General features: G+C 50.0%; 1 protein-coding gene across 5 annotated transcripts in view; it reads right to left on the reverse strand.

Moving 5' to 3' along the window:
• The window catches only part of col6a3 (collagen, type VI, alpha 3), a 294,343-nt gene that overhangs the window by 254,206 nt on the left and 18,593 nt on the right, over positions 1 to 21,544 (reverse strand). For all 5 annotated transcript variants that reach the window (XM_038788414.1, XM_038788411.1, XM_038788403.1 and 2 more), the window contains exon 2: positions 20,743 to 20,852. In XM_038788414.1, coding sequence (XP_038644342.1) covers positions 20,743 to 20,818 — 76 coding nt within the window. In that variant the 5' untranslated portion in view covers positions 20,819 to 20,852. The remainder of the gene's footprint in view (positions 1 to 20,742; positions 20,853 to 21,544) is intronic.

Below are 21,544 nucleotides of genomic sequence, written 5' to 3' on the forward strand. Positions count from 1 at the left end.
GCTCATAAGGGCTGGTTTAGCACACTGGGCTAAATCGCTGGCTTTTAAAGCAGACCAAGTAGGCCAGCAGCACGGTTCGATTCCAATACTAGCCTCCCCGGACAGGCGCCGGAATGTGGCGACTAGGGGCTTTTCACAGTAACTTCATTGAAGCCTACTCGTGACAATAAGCGATTTTCATTTCATTTAATTTCATTTTTATTTCATTCATTTCATAAAGGACGAACCCCTGTCACTGTGTACGTAGCTGGGGAAACCGAACAGGGTGAAGATACTGTGTAGGGCTCTGTTGACTGTGTGGGAGGTCATATCGGGGCACGGGATAACAAAGGGGAAGCGGGAGAACTCGTTGATGACGTTGAGGAAGTACACATTCCGATTGGTCGAAGGGCGTGGCCCTTTGAAATCGATGCTTAGGCGTTCAAAGGGCCGGTAGGCCTTTACCAGGTGGGCCCTGTCTGGTCTATAGAAGTGCGGTTTGCACTCCGCACAGATCGGGCAATCTTTGGTGATGGCTTTTACCTCCTCGGTGGAGAAAGGCAGATTTTGGGCTTTGATGTAGTGGACAAGCCGGGTGATCCCCGGATAGCAGAGGTCATTGTGGATAGCTTTCAGGCAGTCGTCTTGCGCGCTGGCGCACGTGCCACGGGACAGGGCATCTGGGGGCTCGTTGAGCTTCCCCATTCGATACATAATATCGTACTTGTAGGTGGAGAGTTCGATCCTCCACCGTTGGATCTTATCATTTTTAATTTTGCCCCTTTGTGAGTTGTCAAACATGAAGGCAACCGATCTTTGATTGGTGATGAGGGTGAACCTCCTACCTGCGAGGTAGTGCCTCCAGTGACGTATAACTTCCACGGTGGCTTGTGCTCCCTTTTCGACTGAGGAGTGTCGAAGTTCCGAAGCGGAGAGGGTTCGGGAGAAAAATGCGACTGGTCTCCCTGCCTGATTTAGTGTGGCTGCGAGAGTGACCTCTGAGGCATCGCTCTCCACTTGAAAGGGGACGGATTCATCCAGCGCCCAGATGGCCGCTTTGGCGATGTCCTCCTTGATGCAGGTAATGGCCTGGCGAGCCTCATCTGACAGAGAAAAGAGTGTTGCCTTAAATAGTGGGCGGGCTTTGTCCGCATACTGAGGGACCCACTGGGCATAATACGAGAAGAATACCAGGCACCTTTTGAGGGCCCTGGGACAATGAGGGAGAGGAAGTTGTAAGAGGGGGTGCATACGGTTCGGGTCGGGGCCCAAAACTCCGTTTTCCACAACATAGCCGAGGATGACTAGCCTGGTCGTGCGGAAAACGCATTTCTCCGTGTTATACGTGAGGTTGAGTTTCTGGGCAGTCTGGAGAAATCGATGGAGGTTAGCGTCGTGGTCCTGCTGATCATAGCCGCAGATGGTGACGTTATCCAAGTACGGAAACGTGGCCCGCAGCCCGTACTGGTCCACCATTAGGTCCATTGCTCGTTGGAACACCGAGACCCCATTCGTGACGCCAAAGGGAACCCGGAGGAAATGGAAGAGGCGGCCATCTGCCTCGAACGCCGTGTAGTGGCGGTCCTCCGGGCGGATTGGGAGCTGGTGGTATGCAGACTTCAGATTCACCGTGGAGAAAATGCGATACTGGGCGATCTGATTCACCATGTCTGAAATCCTGGGGAGGGGATACGCATCAAAGAGCGTGAACCGATTAATGGTCTGGCTATAGTCCACTACCATTCGGAATTTTTCCCCGGTCTTGACGACCACCACCTGAGCTCTCCCGGGGCTATTACTGGCCTCTATGATCCCCTCACGTAGGAGCCTATGGACCTCGGTTCTGATAAACACCCTGTCCTGCAGGCTATACCGCCTGCTGCGAGTGGCTACGGGTTTGCAGTCTGGAGTGAGATTGGCAAAGAGTGGAGGGGGGTCAATTTTTAGCGTCGCTAGACTGCAGATAGTGAGTGGGGGCAAGGGCCCGCCGAAGCTGAGTGTGAGGCTTTTGAGGTTACACTGGAAGTCGAGTCCCAGTAAGAGTGGGGCGCAGAGTTCGGGGAGTACGTACAGCTGGAAGTTCGAGTAGGTGGCACCCTGAATCGTTAGGGTCGCGACGGTACGAACTTGGAGGTGAACAGAGTGTGAGCCCGAAGCGAGTGAGATCGTTTGCCGTGCAGGGAAAATAGGGAGCGAACAGCGTCTTAACAGATCTGGGTGTACGAAGCTCTTGATCCTCCCGGAGTCGAAGAGGCACGGTGTACTGTACCCGTTGATTTTAACGGTCATCATCGAGTTGCAGAAGTGTTTCAAACGCAACTGGTCCAACGTGACTGTGCTGAGTTGCGGGTAGTCGGCGGCTCGATCAGCTGTGCTGGAGTAGCCCCGTGATGACTGTCCGCTGAGGTCATTCTCTCCGAGGTGAGTTTCAGAGTTTGAAGAGAATGGATCCCAAGATGGCCGCCCCCGTGGATCGCACGTGGTGGGCGGCGAGGAAGATGCGCCCAAGATGGCAGCCCCCATGAGTCGAATGTGGCCGGCCGCGTGGAGGAGGGTTGCCAAGATGGCGGCCCCCATGAGTTGCACGCGTCGGGTGGGGGCGGAGTCGGCATACAGGCCGCAGCATTTTGGGGCCTGCGGGCCTGCGAGTTTTGGAAGCGAGTGCTCTGGCCTGCGGGAGAGTTTGGACAGGGGGATTTCTTCGCCAGGCAGACCCCGGCATAGTGTCCTTTACGACCGCAGTTGCTGCAGGTCGCATAGCGGGTTGGGCAGTTCTGCCGTGGGTGTTGGGGCTGCCCACAAAATGGCACACTGGGGCTGCGTAGTATGTAGGTGGCCGCGCGGCGCAGGACTGGGGCAGTCACTAGCCGGGGGCCCAGGATGGGGTCGCTTGGTCCACGGGGAACGGGGTGAGGCTGCAGAACGAGACCTCCATGGTTGTAGCTAACTCTACAGTGTCCTCCAAGTTCTGGGCCCCTTTTTCAAGCAACCGCTGGCGCATATAGTTTGACCTGAGCCCTGCCACGTACACATCTCGGACAGCAAGCTCCATATGCTGGTCGGCTGATACAGCTTGATAATTACAGTCCCGAGCTAAGGCTTTTAAATCGCGCAGGAATTCGTCCAGCGACTCAGGGGGCTCTGGCGGCGGGTCATAAAAATGTGGAGCACGTAGACCTCGTTGGTGGGCCTCACATACATTCGATCGAGCATGGCCAGGGCCGCCGTATACGAGGTATAGGGCAGCATGGTAGCATGGTGGTTAGCATAAATGCTTCACAGCTCCAGGGTCCCAGGTTCAATTCCCGGCTGGGTCACTGTCTGTGTGGAGTCTGCACGTCCTCCCCGTGTGTGCGTGGGTTTCCTCCGGGTGCTCCGGTTTCCTCCCACAGTCCAAAGATGTGCGGGTTAGGTGGATTGGCCATGCTAAATTGCCCGTAGTGTCCTAATAGTAAGGTTAAGGGGGGGAGTTGTTGGGTTACGGGTATAGGGTGGATACGTGGGTTTGAGTAGGGTGATCATTGCTCGGCACAACATCGAGGGCCGAAGGGCCTGTTCTGTGCTGTACTGTTCTATGTTCTATGTTCTATGAGGTAGTACTATAAAGTTGAGTAGAGATACAGTGGCTTAGCCTTGCGTGCAGTAGGCTGAGTTTCTGCTCCTCCGTAGTTTCCGAGGTGCTTGATTCAGCCAGATAGGCCTTGAAACATCTGAGCCAGTGTAGAAAGATTTATTTCGCCTCTGCAGCCTGCGGGTCAAGTTCTAGTCGGTCAGGTTTGAGGGCTGCTTCCATAGTCTTTTTCTTCAAGTTTCCTAAGACTATTAAATTGATGAGACCATCAATTCCCAAGACACGTGATTGGAAGTGAACAGTGGTTTTAATAGTCTTACAACTGAGCCTGCCTGCGACGAGATGAACTGGCAGCAGGCTCACAACTGCAGATCTTTATACTTCCGGTTAGTGGGAGGAGCCATGGGCGGAGCCATGGGTGGAGCCATGGGCGGAGCCATGGGCAGAGCCAAGAGTGGAGCCCAGTACAAACTCCTCATCTCCCCCTATGGGCAGAGCCGTGCAACGGCTCGTATACAGAGCTCACAAGGACACAATACATATGATACAACACAGCGTGAATTACTAGGTTTATAATTCACCACACTTTTTAAGATGGGTTCAACTTCAGAACACCATTTAACATTGGCTGTAAGACATCCCGCTAAGGCAAAGCAAATAGGAGACGTGATCAAAGAGGCCAAAAGCGAAATGTAATAGAATAGAATAGAACAGTACAGCACAGAACAGGCCCTTCGGCCCTCGATGTTGTGCCGAGCAATGATCACCCTACTCAAACCCACGTATCCACCCTATACCCGTAACCCAACAACCCCCCCTTAACCTTACTTTTTTTTTTAGGACACTACAGGCAATTTAGCATAGCCAATCCACCTAACCCGCACATCTTTGGGCTGTGGGAGGAAACCGGAGCACCCGGAGGAAACCCACGCACACACGGGGAGGACGTGCAGACTCCGCACAGACAGTGACCCAGCCGGGAACTGAACCTGGGACCCTGGAGCTGTGAAGCATTTATGCTAACCACCATGCTACCGTGCATGGGATTTATACATGGGATTTATATTGAAATAGACGGACAAAATTGCCTGTGAGAATTTTATGGCAAACAGGAAGGCAGAGTGACCTGGAAAGAGGAGCAATGGCCCTCAACTTTTGAAAGATAGCAACCTCCCCGAGAGAGCTATCATTTACTCCCTTCAATCCTGGCCCAGGTACCGGCCCATCTATGGTCACAACATAAAAATCATGTTGGAAAAGTACATTCTGCCCCAGCGCACAGGGTGCAGTTACAGAAGCTCATTGCCCTGCCCTGCTTAAAACTATACTGGTTGGCACTGGAAGCAGAAAAAGGGATAGAGGGAGACATCAAGGCACTATTACAGCAAGGGGTGCTGAAGAGAACACAAAGCCCCTGTAACACCCCTATACTCCCCATTCCAAATGTAGGAAAACCCAACGACTGGTGGTTTTTACAAGTGGTGGTTTGCACAAGATCTCAGAGCCATCAATAAAATTGTTATCACTATTGCTCCATTGGTGCCGGACACAAATGTCATTTTGTCTTCTAAACCACCAACAGCGAATGCTTTCTCAGCCTTTTTCTCCATACCATTGCACCCGGAAAGTCAATATCTATTTGCCTTTACATATCGGAATCAACAGTATTAAAAGAGACTTGGACAAGGGCCAGTTGTCTGCAGGCTCAAATTCCCTCAATATGCTGACGATTTATTGATAACCTCAAAGGGGGGTCGAGCTTGCAAACAGGGTACCCTTTTGTTATTATCACATCTGGCAGAAAGAGGGCACAGGGTCTCAAGGGTCAAACTACAATTCTGTCAGGAGACAGTTCAGTATTTGGGATTTCAGCTGCAGCAAGGACAACGGAAGTTTGAGTCTGAAAGCGTTTAGGCTGTAACCTTTACCTTCCTCGGCATGGTGGGCTATTGCAGGCAGTGGATACCGGTCGATAGAGAGATGGACTCAGTACTGTGCAAGGATACCCTACAGGACGCCCCTTCAGTTGTTACCTGGACCGCACAGAGGGAGCAAGCATTTTGTAACTTGAAACAAGCTATGATTAGCGCCCCTGCCTTCAGACTTCCTAATTTCAGCAAGCCCTTTACTCTTCATGTGAATGAAGCGTGTGCCATGATATTCTGCCCGCTGCTCACCAAATGCACCAGAGACAGGAGGGGATGGGGGGGGAGTGCGAGGTGCTGCGGTGTACTGGCACATCCCCTGCGGGAGTCACCGGTACGGGCCCCATCACCTCCGCCTCCCTCAGTGTGCCCTGCAACCCCCGGGCTACTCCATGGGACGGGGGTGCGAGCAGAGGTATCCCCTGAGACTCTCCGCCACCTGCCGCTGCCAGTCCTGGGGGCCTGTTCGGGTCTTGACTAGGGTCAGCATGCTCACAGCCATGGAGCACAGGGAGTGGACCATCTCCATCTGGGACTGCACCACATCTCCCATTGAATGTGCCACCACCTTTTGGCTCTGTGTCACATCAGCCAGTAACTGCGCCATCTCCCTCTGGGTCTGGGCCACCCTCCTTTGTCCCTGCGCCATGTCGGCCAACGTCTGGACAATGCCGCCGACGTTCTCCGCCATGGCGCGCTGTGACTGAGCCATGCTCAGAAGCACCGCTACAATTTCCAGGTGGCACATGGCTGACTGTGAGGTGGCAAGCAACCCCGTCCTCGGCCTCGCCCAGTGCCTGCACAGAATACCCTAGGCATTGGACATACTGATCCATAGCCAAAACCCTCGTCCCCAATGCCTCCACCGCTGATGCCAGCATTGTGGTATTGACTTGGGTGACCCGTATGATTGGCACCACCTCCTGCTTGTGAATGCAGTTGGAACCCTCAAACTGCACCTGCAGGTGGAGGATATTCGCCGACAAACCTTCATGTAGTCTTTGGCTCTGCGACTGTGTCTCCACAATCAATGGGACTGTCCGTTCCAGATGCCCGAAGCTCATCTGTACGGCAGCTAGTCCCTGGGATTGGACTGCCCTCCAACTGTCCGTCTGTACCTCCACCTGCTGGACCGGATCAGCACTGTGGTGAGCATCAGGGAGTGCCCCAGGAGCCTCTTCACTAAAGATCCCAACCAAGTTGAGTGTCTCTGGGATGGTGGAATGTTTTGGAGATAGCTGTGATGGGAAATCAGTGCGATCTCTGGACTCGAGCTCCGGGGTGTCTAGGGTCACAGGCACAATATGGCTCCCATCCATGATGCTGTCCTTGTCGCTGATCGGCACACGGGGGGGCTCAGGTTGTGGCACTGGCTGGGGGCGGGGGACACCAGATCACCAGCAGGTCCAGTAAGACACAAGACAAGACGCATGATTAAACCGCAGGTCGGGGGGCAGTGGGTGTGATGAGGGTGAGGGTGGAGAGTGGTTTGGGGGGTGAGGGTTTCACGGGAACACAACAAAGTAGTGTCTCACTTCCTCACCGTTGGCCGACCTTCATTCCAGCGACTTCCCTTTCCTCAGGGCCGCCAACCAAAAGTCCAGGGCTGCAGGCCCGGCGACCCCCCTTCAGTTTCTCCCGCTCCCGGTAGTTATGAATGGCCTTCTCCTGGGGGAGGGGGGGGATAGCTGGTGGTTACTGTGGCCAGAGCAGCCAACTATGGCAGCCGGTATGGGTGCCGGCATGTGGTACAGAGTGGGGGTTCGGCTGCACTCTTGGTGAGGGGGGTTGTGGTTATGGGTGTGTGGCACAAGGATTGGTGCCTGGGGCACAGTGCTGTGTCCTCACCCTGGCCACCCTGAGGAGGTTGTGCAGTTTTTACAGCAGTGCAGGCTGGTCAGGATAGTATTGCTGTTGGCGCTGCCTGCCTCTGCCACGGCGAATGGAGATGGCTGGCAGCCTCCTTCCCGGGCCAAGGTAGAGGGTGGCCCGCCTCACCTCCATGAGGTCCAGGAGGGTCTCCAGCTTGGTGTCCGTGAAGCCTGGTGCTGTTCTGCTCGCTGCCATCTGGGATGGAGTGTGTGGGGAGTGAAGTGTGTATACGTGGCTACAGCTTGTCAGCCTCCTCAAGTGTCAATTGTGAATCCGGCGTATCCAGCACCGTTTCTCATTGCAATTGATTGTGTTCCACGTGACGCCGGTGCTAGCATCTGAACAGACACTGCAGCAGGTGGTTTTGAGAGGCATAATCGCTTTAATAAAAAAAATACTTAAAAATCATATGAAGTAATATACTGGAGTAAAACTGCAATAAAACTATCTAGGTGCATTAGCCCCGCCCACTCGCAGAGACTAGAGGACGAAAACTCATTCTAATTCAAACCATCTCAGGTGAGGTTAGGAATGTGGTCACCACAGATACATCAGGGCGATCGGTTCCTTGCAGAATGGCTCTGGCCAGTCTGCGAGGGTCTATTTTCTTCCCCAAAAATGTGATTAAATCATTCGAGGGCCGGGGCAGCACGATTAACATAACAAGTCAGGAGCACTGAGGGTGAGAATGAATCATTGTCAATATAATAGGTGCTCAGGGCAGCACGGTGGCAGAAGTGGTTACCACGGTTGCCTCATGGCGCTGAGCTCCCAGGTGCGATCCCGGCTCTGGGTTACTATCCATGTGGAGTTTGCACATTCTCCCCGTGTTTGCATGGGTTTCGCTCCCACGACCCAAAAGATGTGAAGGGTAGGTGGATTGGCCACAATAAATTGCCCCTTAATTGGAAAAAATGAATTGGATACTTTAAATTTATATTAAAAAAATATAATGGGTGCTCTGGTAGGGAGTCATTGACACAGTTAAAACAAGCTCATGTACAGATAAAAACCATCAGAAAACAATTACGTGCTCCTGAAACCGATACGACGGGTTGAATGTACTGTTAATCACAAAAAATTAAATCATGCATATGTAAATGGATTCTGAGAAACCTTGGAAAGATATGATCAATGTTCTTGACCATTGTTAGCTGGAATCGACCTGACTCTGTCAGCGTTAAGACATGATGTGGAGATGCCGGCGTTGGACTGGGGTGAGCACAGTAAGAAGTCTTACAACACCAGGTTACAACACCAACTCCGAAAGCTCGTGTTTGAAACAAACTTGTTGGACTTTAACCTGGTGTTGTAAGACTTCTTACAGCGTTAAGACAAGCAGGCGGATTCTCTGCAGTGCACTGTATAATAAAGGCCTTTCTTCAAAACTTCACACCGTCTAGAAAGACTCGATTTCTCTCTACTACAGTCGCTGAACTGGACCAGGTGCCCCACCAGTTTTTGCTGTCGTGGAACTCCACGAATCAGGTCCCAACGTCAACATTTTCGCCTCAGGAACAGAGTTTGTTGTGAATATTGAAAATTGAAACTGTCATTTATAACGGAAGCATTCATTCTAGATAATAAACCAACTGAATCATACAAAATGTTATTGATAAAATGTCCCCTAATTTCTTCTTAAGAACTGAAATTTCAAATATGCAAAATCAAGAGCGGAATACTCCCCAAAAGGGGTGTGATGCCAGTGAGAATCCCACTGGCTTTTTCAGCACAATTCCCATAGCAATCCGGCTCCCGATCTCCAGACAACCTTAGGTAAGCCTCCACCCACCCCTCCTCACTGGCAGAGACGCCTGCCCTTCCCTCCCCCCCACACACATACCCATCAGGCTCTTCCCAACACCAATGCCAGCACCGCACCCCTCCCCCACCCATAAAGTGGGGTCACCGAAGGCCCTCCTCACTTTAAGGCACCCCCTTTAAGACCCCTCCCTTTCAGGCCACCACTTCTTGCCTGCCCTCAATTCCCCCCCCCCCCCTTTTATAGCCATGCTCCCAGACATGCTGCCCCTTGGCAACCTGGCACTGCATCTTTGCACACTGGCCTCTGGAGTGCCATGGAACTGCTTGCTCTGCCCTATCTCCAACCCGCCCCCTCTGAGGTCTCCAATGGCCTCCGAGCCCCCAGGCATGTTCAACATGTCTGGTCTCTATTAATGGAGACCAGTGGTGATTCTCACTGGTCTCACGGTGCGCCAGTGAATCCCGAAAGCCTGGAGACTCTGGCGAAAACCTGGAACTGCCTTTAAATAGTTTAAATATTTATTTAAATATGCTCACGCCCAGTGAGAGCATGAACCAGATTGCGTCTGGTGCCGTGCTCCCAGCGCGAACCCTGTTTAAAGGCTCTCCCATTATTCTCCGGGAATAGCGGGAGATGAACCAGGTGCAATACGGGGGGGAAAATTGTACTGAACATTTCAAATAAATTATTAGTTCATCAAAAATTGTCTCTTTAACAATAATATGATTAAATGTATCAGTTGGATTCATTTTTATGTCCTTTAAAAGGTTAATAATCAGTCTTGCTTCAAGCCTCAAGGCAGGGGTACTAAATCTGCAGTTATAGCACTGGACTAACAGTCAGCTGTCAAGTTGAAGTCCCTACGTGGCTACATATGCATGAAAGCTGTGGAATTTTAATAAAACCTGGCACTCCTACCCAGTCTGGTCCACATGTGACTCCAGAAGGGCCACCTCACAGAAACTAGCAAAGAACAATAAACATCGCCTTTCAGAATCATTCGCATTCCAAGAACAAATTAGTACAAGGCCAAGTATTTTATTGCACAGCAGTTTGAAATAACTTTAAACTACATGAATGCTGAGTTTTGCAGTGTGCGATCTGAGTATGTGTATCACACAGAAATCCCAGCAGGACTGTTCATGGCAGAGTGGGGCAGATGTTTCATGGAGGGGCTATGAGGGACAAATTGGAAAGTGGAGATGAGACCACAGCCACTACCATGACCTTATTGAACGGTGGAGCAGGCTCCAAGGGCCGGATGGTTGACTCCTACCCCTAGGCCCCATGTTCTATATTACCACATGCATTAACAGGAAAATGTGCTGAAGGAAATATTCTTTCAGGTTATGAGGACTTGCTGGTTTCTATGTTTTTCCCAGGAAACTTTGAATGAATCTATCACTTGAGCTTTCAAAGTTTTATTGTAGGCAGGTCTGGAAAGGGCTTAAAGTTATAAACAAATATGATTAGCTATAATAATGTGCTGAGATGAACACCTTTTAAACAATGGAAATGTGAGTTATGCAAGGGAATATATCATTTACAGAGAATAGATTATGTTTATTGCAGTTGAACATTCAATTAAATAAATGCCATTCATCTGATCATATCTCCTGATTGAAAGCCAATTAATGCTAGAGGGCTGGTTTAGCACAGTGGGTTAAATAGCTGGCTTGTAATGCAGAACAAAGCCAGCAGCGTGAGTTCAATTCCCCTACCGGCCCCGAACAGATGCCGGAATGTGGCAACTAGGGGCTTTTCACAGTAACTTCATTGAAGCCCACTTGTGACAATAAGTGATTATTATTATTAATCCAACCTTTCCCCAAAACTCTTATTTTTTTCCCTTAAAGCATTTAATTCTCTGTTGAAAGTTCCTGTTGAATCCATCACCTTTTTAGGTACTGTAATCCAAAGCAGAAAGCTCATGCTCTCATTTTGTATCTGGCTCATTCGCCTGTTACCTTAAATAGGCATCCCCCTACATCCTGCCAATTCTGCTGCTGGAAACATTTCTCTTTATTTACTTGATTACAACTATTCATGATTTTGAGCACCTTAACTAAATTTTGTCTTAACTTTCTCAACTTTAAAAACAGCCCAAATTTCTTCAGTTTCTTCATGGTACTGAATTCTATCATTCCTGGTATCGTTCTAGTAAATCTCTCCTGACCCCTCTCCTAAACTTTGACATCTTTCTTAAAGAATGGACATAATGGCTTGGATTTTCATCACTGAGGTGGTTACTGGGAAGCAGGAAAATTCCAGACTAGGCCTGTCTACCTCTGGAGAAAGAGAATTAAAACCTTAAAGGATCTTTTATTGCCCTGTAGTAAAAAATAGTTTTTTTAAGAAAGTGGAAAATTATCAATGAATTACTGTTATTTTAAAGTTTCTTTGACATAATCCATTGTCAATACAGGGTTTTTTGCTTCTGGACAGTGTATAGTGGGTGAAGGGGCATGGATGTACCATAGTTTGGAATGTGGGGGCATGCCTATCCCGACAATAGAGCTTGGAGAGGTTGGGAAAGCCGAATGTGGGCTGTTGACCTGAATTAGCCCACACCGTTTAAAGGCACTCCCAAAAATCGGACAGCCCAGGAATGAGGTCAGGAATAGTACAATCAGGACACGCCTGCCATTTTTAAAGGACTCTTGACTCATTCTGACTCAGGATGAATCCAGGCCAATGTTCCAGTTCAGGCCTACCCAGTGATTTATAAAAACTTACTATAAATAACTGACTTTTGTACTTCATGTCTCTATTACTAAAGCCAAAGATCCCATCCTGTTTCTAATAGCCTCATCTACTTGTTCTCCCACCTTCAACATTATGGGGGTGATTCTCCAATATTGGGCCCAAGTGTTCACGCCGTCGGGCCCGGGTACGACAGATTCTGGCCCCACAGGGGCACTGGAGTGGTTCACGCCGCTCCAGCCTCCTTACGCGGTGCCGCGCCAACCTGCGCATTGCGGGGGACTTTAGCGCGTCGGCCCCGACCAACAGGGGGTTGGTGTTCGGGGGCCGGCCACGCCAGGACGTAGGCCGGGGGTGGGGGAGAGGCCGGCCCACCAATCGGTGGGCCCCGATCACGGGCCAGACCCCATCGGAAGCCCCCCCCCACCCCCGGTGAAGGAGCCCCCCCACAGGCTGTCCTCCGACCGTTCCCGCAGTGTTCCCGCCGGCAGCGACCATCAATGAACGGCGCCAATGCGACCCTGTCGTATCGGCGCAGCCACTCGGCCCATTCGGGCCCATGGCCGACGCCGCGCCAAACATGCCGGCGCAAATGACGCCAATTCTCCGCACCTCGGAGAATCGCGCGCCGGCGTCGGGGCATCATGGCGCATTTGCGGCAATTCTCCAGCCCGGCGCGGGGCTCAGAGAATTGCCCCCTATCTGTTAATACACCCTCGGTCTCTCCATTCCTGTCCCCCTTTTAAAATTGTACTTTTCAATTTATTTCAGCGTTGCTCATTACTCCTTCCAAAACCCATCACTTCACACTTCCCTGGATTACATTTCATCTCGCCTCAAACTATCTATTTTGTATAAAAGTAAATTACAGCAGATTTTGAAATCTTGAACAAAAATAGAAAATATTGGAAAATCTCAGCAGATCGGACAGTATGGAGAGAGAAGAGAGCTAATGTTTCAAGTCTGGGTGACTCTTTGTCAAAGCTGGAGAAAACTGGAAATAGGGTCAGATTTATATTGTTGTGTGTGTGTGGGGTGGTGGGGGTGGGGGGGGGGGGCGGTGGGGGGGGGGGGGGGGGGCGGTGTGGAGCACTGGGGCTGGATAGAGGACCAGCAATAGGTGGAGATTGACAAAAGTGTCTTGGTCTGAAATACAAAAGGAATGTAAATGGTGATCGAGGCTAAGAAAGGTGCTGATAGTGTCACAGAAAGAGATTAGAATGTGTTAATGGCAAAACAAAGGCAAGCAATCTATCAAAGAGCAACTAGAAACAGGGAACAGATGGCCTAAGTGGAGTTGGGAAAGGGTTCATTCACCTGAAGAAGGAGCCGTGCTCCGAAAGCTCGTGTTTGAAACAAACCTGTTGGACTTTAACCTGGTGTTGTAAGACTTCTTACTTGGGAAAGGGTGACATTGGTGAGAGAAAAACAGATTGATGGAACAAATTGCCCTGTAATGTCCAAAAGTTAGGTGGGGTTGCTGGGTTACGGGGGCAGGGTGGAAGTGTGGGTTTAGGTAGGTTGCTCCTTCTGGGACCGGTGTGGACATGATGGGCCGGATGACCTCCTTTTGCACTGTAAGTTGTATGAAGAGCTGGGACATCATGCTGGAAATGTATAAAATGCTGGTTAGGCCACAACTGAAGCACTGCATAGAGTTCTGGTCACCACATATAGGAAGGATGTGATTGCATTGGAGAGGGTGCAGAGGAGATTTACCAAGATGCTGTCTTGGCTGGAGGGTCTGAGCTAAGAGGAAAGATTGTATAGACTGGGGCTGTTTTCCTTGGAGCAGCGAAGGTTTAGAGGGGCCTCATAGAGATACGTCAGATTATGAAGGGCATAGACAGGGTGGATACAAATGCATTTTTCTGTCAGTAGAGGTGTTAAAACCAAGGGGCATAGATTTAGGGTAAGAAGTAGAAGGTTAAAGGAGAAGCTGAGAAGATACTTATTCGTGCAAAGGGTGCTGTGTGTCTGGAACTCACTACCTGGAAGGGAGGTTAAGTCAGAAACGTGGAACACTTAAAAAGCACAGTGAGATGTCTTAAAACACCAGGTTAAAGTATAACAGGTTTATTTGGAATCAAGAGCTTTCGGAGTGTAGCTCCTTCATTCACCTTGTGTTGTAAGACTTCTTACTGTGCCCACTCCAGGCCAATGCCAGCATCTCCACATCATTTAAGAAGCATTTAGGTATTCACCTGTGCTGTCATAATGTCCAGGGGTATGAGGGAAGTGCTGGAAAATGAGATGTGAGTAGTTATATCTTTGCTGACCGGCATGGAAATGATGGGCCGAATGGCCTCCTTCTGTGCTGTACGTCTACAAATCAACAAGCTGGAGGAACAGCACTACATCTTCGAATTATAAACTTTACAACCTTTTTGACTCGATATTGAGTTCAACAAATTCAGACCATGAAATGTGCCCTCTATTTTGATTCTGTTTTTTGACATATGCCAGTCTTAATTTTGCTTTTCATCCTTTTGTTTTCAGATGGAAATGATTATTATTCTGGCGCTCACACTTACACTGGCCAAATGCTTTGACACTTTACTACAACCATTACAATTCCTTTTGCCTTTTGTTCCATGACATCTCTGTTATTTAATCATTCCCACCTCAGCTCTCTCAGATCTTCCATTTTGATCGTCCTCCCCGCACCTAACCACCCTTTCAATGGCATAAAACCCATCACATTACTACCTTCTGAAGAGATACAGTTTCAACTCAAAATGTTAATTCTGTTTGTCTTTCCTCAGATGTATTTTCTAACACGTTCTATTTTTATTTCCGATTTTATCTTGCTTTGATTCCAAATTTTCCACAGAAGAAAATGCTCTCAATATTTGCCATTCTCAATTTAAGCATTAATAACTCTCGATGTGCTTGTGTACAGCAAATGTAACCAATGATTGCACTAAAGATCATTCATGTAAGCGAGCTATGTTGAATCCCTACTGTGCAGAAGGTGGCCATTCGGCCCATCGTGTCTGCAACGAACCTCCGAAAGAGCACTCTATCGAGGCCCATTCCACCATCCTATCCCCATTACCCCACATAGTGATCATGGTCAATCCACCTAACCTGCACATTTTTGGACTCTGGGAGAAAACTGGAGCACCTGGAGGAAACCCACGCGGACACAGGGAGAAGATGCAAACTCCACACAGCCTTTAATTCATATCTGTGGGAAATCGCTTTAACGAGAATAGAATCCCTACAGTGCAGAAGGAGGGCATTTGGCCCACCGTGTCTACACAACACAGTACCATACCTAGGCCTACTCCCTGTAACCCCATAACACCACCTAACTGTTGGACACTAAGGGACAATTTAGAAAGGCCAATCCATCTCACCTGCACATATTTGGACTGAGAGAGTAAACTGGATCACCCAGAGGAAACTCACGCAGACACGGGGAGAATGTGTTAACTCCACACAGTCACCCTAGGCCAGAATCACTGGTGCTGTGAGGCAGAAGTGCTAGCCACTGTGCCACCATGTTGCTCCTGGGAGACCAACTGATAACTTTAAATTGGTTGTCAGTGTTATTCTTCGCACTCAGGATTATTTAGCAAATGTCGTCCCATTGCAAAACCACACCTAATGTACGGCCTACCTATCTTGCAGGACAATGGCCATGCTGCTCACTGTATATCACCCAAACCTGAATGGGTCTGTAGCTGCCACTTTCATAGACCTGAAAATTGTTTAGGTCTACCAAAGATTATCCGGGAGGGGAATGATGTCTCAAACGTTTGAGAAGCAGTTGAAGCTAGTTGTTTTACGGTACTATTAAGCAGAAGCAACATGGGTGGTATTTGTCACTCAAAAAATGTTGCCTTCAAGCCAAAAAGAACATCTGTCTATTACACAAATGAGTAATATGGTATATGAATATCAATGCCAGCGTGATGCTAAATATGTAAGCCATTAGTTCCAACATTCCAAAGATTGGAGGATTGTATTAAACAGCATGCTCTTTGGCAGTTCACAATAGACAACGTATTGAGCATATCCAACTGCCCATGGTTTCAAAACTCAAAATATATGGTGCGATTCCTCCCCACGTTATGCCTGGCACACTTCCTGCTAGTCTCCAGAAGATTTGCATTTCAGAGGCTGTAGGAGATTTAAAACCCTTTCAATTTTACTTGGCTTTCGAGGAACCCTCTGACACTTGTAACAGCTACTGCATTAAACACTATTTTCTGAGGCAGCAGATGTTAGGGAAAGGTAGGTAAAAATGCACTGATTTTTAACTCTACTGTCTGGACTGCTTTTCAATTTTCCAGAAGGAGTGACTGATGGGGGGGGGGGGGGGGTCTGATGGAGGATTGATGGGGGGTTGATGGGGGTGACTGATGGAGAGTCTGATGGGGGTGACTGATGGAGGATTGATGGGGGGGGGTTGATGGGGGTGACTGATGGAGGGTCTGATGTGTGGGGCTGAGGTAGTCGGTCGGTGGGGGTGAGGGGGGCGTCGGGTCTCCTACATGCATGTGTGATGTGGAAGGTGACCCGCTATTCCCATGGTGGGAGAGGGGAGGATGATCTCCGTTGTCAGCAGGGACGGGACACGGGGGGGGGGGGTTCTGGATTAGCATTGTGGGGGAGTAGGACCTGCCGTTGAACCTCAGGATCACTCACAATGGCAGCCCGATACTGGTATTCTGAAGGAATCCAGCGGTTCTCTACTATGCATGTATTTGTATGGTTAAGGAGTGAAAATCGCACTTGGACCCCGCTCCCAGCGCAAGACACCAGTCCCGATTCTCCGCTGCCGGATGAACTTAGGCTCCTGAAGTGAGAATCCCGGCCTTTCTCAATTTTTGGGCGAATCACTCTCTGAGACGAGATTTGTTGGAGGTGTGCAAGATGCTGACAGGTTTAGATAAGGTACACAAAGGAAAGGTCTTCCCTTTAGCCGATTGTAGAAGGATGAGGGGACACATCGTGAAGGTTTTGGCCCAAGAGATACAGGGGGATGTGAGGAAGAATTTTCTGATGCAACAAGTGGTAATGACCTGGAATTCACTCCCAGTGAGGTTGGTGGTGGAAGGAGAGAGAAAATCAATGGTTTCAAAAGAAAATCTGATGGGCGCTCGAGGGAAGTAAACATGGAGGGGTAAGGGGATTCTATTCTCATGTTCATTTTTTGCTTATTGTATTTTCCTCCTCAGTCCCTCTCCACAGCTGTTTCAGGCAGGAGGGGGTGAGATTCTCCGGTTGGGAGATGTTCTCCCACTGGAGTGGAATTGTTACCAATTCACATTCTCCTGGCAGCGCAAATCAGGAAGCAATTCCTCACCTTCCAAATTTATACATGCCAGGAATATGGGGGATTCTTGAGAAAAACGCACCGCAAATCTGGCCCCCTCCCCCCATGCATTGCAAAGCAGCCATCCATCACCGGAATTTCGGGGAGACCTCTCCCATCAAGTATGGAAATGATCCAATCTTGTTGCCCCAGACGTCCTAACCAGGGAGACCCCCACAGGGACCTTATTAATAGGGGGGACCCCCCACAAGTACCTCCTTACTAAAGGACCCCCTCATAGGGTCCCCCTACCTAAAATAACCCTCTCAGAAACCCCATAACTAGAGCAACCCCCCCACAGGGACACCCTAACTAGAGGAACCACCGTGCCCCCCCACAAACCCTGCAGAAAAAAGACACCTGCCTGGAAGCTAGAGAGCAGTCCAGACAGGAGCAGTGACAGAAATTACAGTTGTACACTCACGTAGAGGTACCATGTGTCCATTCCTGGAAAAAAAGCAGCTGTGGCCTGTATTTAAATCCCTCAGATCCTGTAGCGGCAATCCTTTCATTCATTTATAGCAGTGTGCTGCGATTGGCAGCTTCCACAAAATAGCTGCAGCCTTGATTCATTCATCTCCTCTCATGGGAGTGACTCTGTGCTGAAACCCCAGTGTTTGCAAAAATCAACTACATCAAAGAGAGGTAAGTGCATTCCAATCACTAAGAGCATTCCAATCACTAAGGGCACTCACTAGTGTGATTGCAATGCACTTACTTCTCTTTGACATAATCCAAAAGGCCACTCCTGATGTGTGCGCTGGAAACAAGGGATCAGCTGGAGTGGGGTGTGGCCGAGGGTGGAGATCTGGGCCTGGTTGGTAAGGGTGTAGGGGGGGATGTGTATAAATCAAGAACCTGGTGGAAGTGTCGGTGTTTGGTGGTGGTGGTGCGGGATTCGGGATTGGGTCCTGATGGGGGGAGAAGATCAGGGACTGCCGGAAATGGGTGGATTAAGGACTCATGGTGGTGTGCAGATTGGGTAGCATTTTGGTGAAAATGGTACCTTATGGCAGTGGGACTTCGTTGGAGGAGGATCAGCTAGGGCCTACTGATGGTTTGAAAATTCATCTCTGGTCAGAAGGTAGCTGTTAGAATGAAGCCTGGCGGGGAAAACCTTGTGGAAAATCATGGACGTTCTTCAATCCGGCACCTGGATCCAACAGGTGGGTATTTCCCTCCTGAATCCACCAAATCTTTGCCGTGAGGAAGCTGTCGAGGTCTCTGATGCTTGCGAAATTTCACAAGCAGAGGCCTACAGCTGCAACCTGATGCCTTGGATCAGGTTAGTCACCCAGGCCAAATTCCAGCTTCCATTAAAGGTAGAAATAGACATCTTGAAGACATGTTGGGATTGGGAGTCATTGGTTGGATTCTCCGATCCCCCAGCCGTGCGTTTTTTGGCGGTGTGCCATTCCCTGGTGGCAGGTTCTCTCATCCCGCCACTTTGATGTTACCCTATGGCACTGGGAAACCCACGGGCGGTGGTGCACTGCCAGTGGGAAAAGGGGGCTGGATTTTCCGCCGGCGGGATGCTCCATTTTGCCAGCAGCCTGGGGGTTTCCCGACGGCGTGGGGTTGCCCTACAATGAGAAACCTCATTGACCAGCCGCGTAATGGAGCATCCTGCCGAACCAGAAATCTGGCGCGGTGGTACGGAGAATCCAGCCCAGGGAATCCCAATGGCTGGAGAATTATGGCCCAGATTTTGAAGACGTAGGCCCGGATTCTCCGATCCGTGTCGTCCCTGCCAGTGCTGTCAGTGAGAAGGGAGAATTTGACGTTCAGCTAAAAAACTCCATTCACTGCAGCAGGAGCGGAGAATTCCATCCATTATTCCCTCACCTGATCCAAACCCATCTGTTCTTAAGTTTAAGTTAGAATTCAGCCCTATGGGTGGAATTCTCCGGAATCCCGACGATGGACCGCCACTGGCGTAAAAAATGGCGCAAACCACTCCGGCGTTGGGCCGACCGGAAGTTGCGGAATCCTCCACACTTCCGGGGGCTAGGCCGGCGGTGGAGAGGTTGGTGCCACGCCAGCCGGCGCCAAAGGGCCAGAGTGAGGTAGCGCATGTGCAGAACTGCCAGCATGGTTCCGCACATGCGTAGACCAGCCGCCGTATTCTAGCGCATGTGCGGGTGGGGGGATCTCTTCTCTGCGCAGGCCATGGCAGAGCCATACAGGGGCTGGCGTGGAAAGAAAGAGTGCCCCCATGACACAGGCCAGCCTGCAGATCGGTGGGCCCCGATCGTGGGCCAGGCCACTGTGGGGGCCCTCCCACCGGGCCGGATCCCCCCGCACCCCCCTGAGGACTGCACTAGCCAGCCTACCAGCAAGGTCCCGTTGTGTCAGACCATATCCAATTCACGACGGCGGGACGGGCCAGAAACCAATAGCCGCTCGGTCCATCAGGGCCCAGAGTATTGCCAGGGCAGGGTGGGGGGGGAGGGGCTGGCAACGGTCCCCGACCGGCGTGGCGTGATCCCCGCCCCCGCCCGAAAGCTGCCGCTGGAGAATACAGCAGCCGGCGTCGGAGTGGCGGGGCGGGATTCACGCCCCCCCCCCCCCCCGGGATTCTCCGACCCGGCGGAGGGTCGGAGAATCCCACCCTATGTCTATGAAACTGTCTCCCACAGCAGAAGTGAGGGGTTAGCAGTAGCGCCAGTAAAACTCCTGGCTCCTGTGGCAAAAACAGTCGGTGAATAGCCGAGCCCGTGGCTGTGCATGTGCATGACGAAGACCAGAGGAGGTTGTGCCGTATAACATGGAGCTGGCCACGTGCGGACACGTCCTGCCAGATGGTGCCCCCCTGGACCCCTCATCTCCACCCCCGGACCACCCACCCATCAGTCCCCCAAATCCCTCACTGAAGCCCCCGGCTAGCGGATGGCTACCCCCTCGACTGTGGTGGCGCTGGACACAGTCCGCAGCCGTCATGCGGGGTTCACAAAAATTGAGAACTCAAGTGAACCGCTCCAGTGTAACGTCCCAGGTAACGTCCTGCAGCATCTCAATGGCGTGCATCACACTCCCCGATGATGCCATTTTGGAGGGGTTAGAACATCAGAAAATAGGCGCTGCCCACAATTCGGGCAGGAAATCCAAAATGTTTCATAGAATTACTGAACCATTTTATGAAATTAGGGGCTATTCGTATTCCAAATCTTCCTTTGTACTCATCAAAGCCATTGTAAAACCATTGCAAAGCCATTGTAAAGCCATTGCAAAGCCATTGTAAAGCCATCAAAGCCATTGTAAAGCCATTGTAAAGCCATCAAAGCCATTGTAAAGCCATTGCAAAGCCATTGTAAAGCCATTGCAAAGCCATTGTAAAGCCATTGTAAAGCCATTGCAAAGCCATTGCAAAGCCACTGCAAAGCCATTGTAAAGCCATTGTAAAGCCATTGCAAAACCATTGTAAAGCCATTGCAAAGCCATTGCAAAGCCATTGTAAAGCCATCAAAGCCATTGTAAAGCCATTGTAAAGCCATCAAAGCCATTGTAAAGCCATTGTAAAGCCATCAAAGCCATTGTAAAGCCATTGTAAAGCCATTGTTTCAGTTCATTACCTCTAATGCAGTGAATTATTATCTCTTACCTTGTTGAAGGGAATCGACGATAAAGAGTTGAAGTACCAGAACATAGACAGTTAACAAAGACATTGAGGGGTTCATTTTCAATGCTGGTAGAAACCATTGGCTGTGCCACCTAGAATCAAATGGAATTTTAATTGTACTCAAAAGCCATGCACAAGGAAGGCAGATGAAAAACTTGTTATTTAGGTTTCCCGTTACAACTTTTAACTTCTCAATTTTCATTGACTTCATGAAGTAAGACACTTACTGTTTTGAAATCAAGGTTTATCCCATCATTAGACACCGACATATTAATTCCCAGTCCACAAACCTCTACAATATCTCTGTCTTTCTTCCTCTATCATTCAAACTGAGTATTATCTACTTTCTGGGCTGGATTTTATGTGCCACCGAGGAATGGGAAAACTGGCAGGTGGACTCATTAAATCGGGTGCCATTTGCACCATTGCTGGTCCACTCCTCTGGGCCGCGCCATGATTTTACCTGCAACAGGGGAGACATCAGGAAGGCTGGCCACCCATCACTTAATCCAGACCCTTGAGGGGCAAATAATATCCATTTAAATGCCTCATCCCACCACCGCTCAGATTTAAGGGCAGTAGGAAAGAACTGTGCCTAATATGCAGCCAAGCAAGCTGGCCAATAAAAATGACTATGCCTCCTTCTGAGTGTCTGCTGCCAATCAGAATCACCCCACAGTTTTCACTCCCCTCAACCACCTTCTTCCCCCACCCAGTCCAAAATGCCCTCTCATTCTACTCTTTGGGGATGTAGGGGTGAGTTACTTGCTACAGGATTCCTTGC

This window comes from Scyliorhinus canicula, chromosome 2 (genome assembly GCF_902713615.1).
Source record: "Scyliorhinus canicula chromosome 2, sScyCan1.1, whole genome shotgun sequence".
In the NCBI taxonomy this organism is placed as follows: Eukaryota; Metazoa; Chordata; class Chondrichthyes; order Carcharhiniformes; family Scyliorhinidae; genus Scyliorhinus; species Scyliorhinus canicula.